The following is a 2681-nucleotide window of genomic DNA, read 5'->3' as shown; positions in this document are numbered from 1 at the left end:
ACCAGATAGAGGCTGTAATGACTCAAGGTGAAGCTTTTCCTTCCAGCAGGACAGCAACCCTAAACACACAGACAGAGCTACAACAGAATGGTTTAGATCAGAGGTGCCATATTCCACCCCTCTAGATCTCCCATCCTGCAGCTTTTAGATGCATCCATGTTTTCACACCTGAATCACATTAATGACCCTCTACCAGGTCTCTGCAGAGCTAAAAGATGAATATGAGTCATTTGATTCAGGTGTTAGAAATGGGGCAGATTGGATTAGAGTAACCCTGGTTTAGGGAAAAAATAAAATAAAATAATATCTTAGAATGGCCCAGTCAAAGTGCAGATCTATCTCTACTTGAAAATATGTATTGAGACTTAAGAATAAATGTTTACATACCTTCTCCAGGTATGAGACTTTGCTTAAAGTTAGCTTACATAAAATGATGGGAACAAACGTCGTCCTCTGATGTATGTGCTACTTTGTGTTGGAGTATGCACATGAAGTTTTTATGGTTGCAAACAAAACAAATGTGGAAAAAGTGCAAGAGATTATGTTTAGATGGAGCGTTCATTATTGAAGCTATGCTTGGTGGTATATTGCTTTAAACCATACTTCCTGTTTTGGGGGAGCATTTAAAACATGAAAACATCTAGCCGGAGGGTCAGTCGCTGCTTCACACCGCAGACTGAGTCTCGCTGCACACATAAATGTTGCTGGGCCTCACTCTCCTGTGGCTCCTGCCTGGCATTCGGGGACACAGCCTGCAGCTTTTGGGGATGAACTCCTGACAGGCCTCCCTGAACTTGCGGATCCTCCAGCAGTAGATGACGGGGTTGAACACCGTCTTCAGGTAGCTGAGCCACAGCGCGCCGATGCTCACCGGGTAGAAGATGGGGCTGTAGTAGAACTGCCGGCTGAACACGGCCAGCAGGCTGACCACGGTGTGGGGCAGCCAGCACACGGAGAAACCCACGAAGAGGATGAGGATGGTGGTGAAGGCTCGAGTCTTGAAGCTCATGTCCACCTTGATGTGAGGCGGCCGCTGCAGCCCGGTGAGCCTCATCTTGCTGACCTGGTTGAGGGCGGGCAGACAGGAGCGCTCGCTGGTGTGGTTGTGGATGCGCAGGGTGTTGCGGCGCACCGTGTTCAGGATGCACATGTACGAGTACAGCATGACAGCAAACGGTACAAAGAACACGGCCACAGCCAGGAGCACCGTGTACCCCCGGTCTGCCATCGACTCGCTGTACCCCAGCACACACTGTGGCGCCCAGGTGCCCCCGATCCCCGCTGCACCTGTCCTCCACCCGACCACGGACGGCAGCGACACGCACAGGCTCAGCACCCAGGAGCCTGCTATCAGCACTTTGGCCCTGTGTGGGGTCAGCTTGTCCTGCCGTTGCACGATGATGAGAAACCGGTCCACGCTGATGATGAGGAGGATGGACACCCCTTCCAGAACGAACAGCCAGTACAGCATGATGGAGGCCCGGCAGAAGCCGCTCTCAAAGCTCCAGTCGGCGGTAGCCACGGTGACAGCGGTGAAGGGCATGCAGAGCAGCGAGAGCATTATGTCAGAGAAGGCCAATGTGGCCAGCAGGAGATTGATAGCTGAGCGCATGGCGGGCTTCTGGTAGACGATCAGACAAACAATTGCATTGCCGAGGAAGCCGATGGTTATCATGAAGATCATAATGGCCGCCAGTGTCACCCGGAGAGAGACCGATATTAGAGGAGGCGACGCTTCCGGCGGGAGAGTTTCTGCTGGTTCCTCCACATCTGGCTCCAAGAGGTCACAGTCGTCCAGCAGGCTTTCGTTGCAAAAAGCCATAGCAGCTTTCATCAGGCACGATCAACGCAGGGAAAGAAGAACATAGCTGGCTGGAGGTTGTCACTCTGAACAGTTTACCAACTGAGGTTCCTGGCAAAACCTGGAGCGGGAAGACAAGAATAAAAAAAAAATTGTGATTTTATAAAGCGAGTGCAGTGTTTTTCTCAAGTACGTTAGTATTTTTAGATTTGATCTCATACAACTGCAGACTTTTGAGGAAAGAAAGGAGATGAAACCAGTTTTGCAAATAAAAAGTTTAAAAATTTTATTCATCCCCTTATTCTGTGGTACCCGTGAATAAAATCCAGCTCAACTATCTGCCATCAGAGATAAGCTAATTAGTAAATGGAATAGCTCCATCAGTGTCCTTATACAACTCTAACTAGCTTCTTTTTATCTTCTAAATTAAATAATCCACTCAGCATGATGCTGCTACCACTATGTTTCACTGATGCACCATAGACAGCATTTTGCATGTATGTTCAGTTTTGATCTTGTCGATGTTAGCTGTGACCTCTAAATGGCTTAGGGTGAACAACAAAGGAGACTACTTATGGCTTTCTCTTTTTAAGAAAGGATTTTATCCGTCCACATTTCCATGTGGAGCAACAGTTCTTCATTGTTTTTCAGCCCTTCCCACCTGAGCTGTGGATCTCTGTTGCTCCTCCAGAATTCCAATCGATCTACTGGCTGCTTCTCTGATCACTGCTCTCTTGATCTTTTTTAGTTTAGGTTTAGCGGCTATCTCTAACTCGGTTTGCATTTGTGCCGGACGTTTAACAATCTGTGCAAAGAACCGAAGATCAAAGTTGATAGAAAGGATCCTGAGAAGCTTCATGATCTGAGGACAGTTTGTGGA

General features: G+C 48.2%; 1 protein-coding gene across 1 annotated transcript; it reads right to left on the bottom strand.

Annotated features, from left to right (window-relative positions):
* Positions 1-480: 480 nt before the first annotated feature.
* gpr45 (G protein-coupled receptor 45) lies at positions 481-2470 on the bottom strand. Its single transcript, XM_014992204.2, has one exon. It carries the CDS (start codon positions 1832-1834, stop codon positions 665-667), a length of 1170 nt encoding a protein of 389 aa, XP_014847690.2. The 5' UTR covers positions 1835-2470; the 3' UTR covers positions 481-664.
* Positions 2471-2681: the final 211 nt, after the last annotated feature.

This window comes from Poecilia mexicana, unplaced genomic scaffold (assembly GCF_051168715.1).
Source record: "Poecilia mexicana isolate PSO_F unplaced genomic scaffold, ASM5116871v1 scaffold_2, whole genome shotgun sequence".
Lineage (NCBI taxonomy): Eukaryota > Metazoa > Chordata > Actinopteri > Cyprinodontiformes > Poeciliidae > Poecilia > Poecilia mexicana.
Note: the sequence above shows the minus strand (reverse complement) of the source record. Positions and strands in the feature narration are given on the sequence as shown.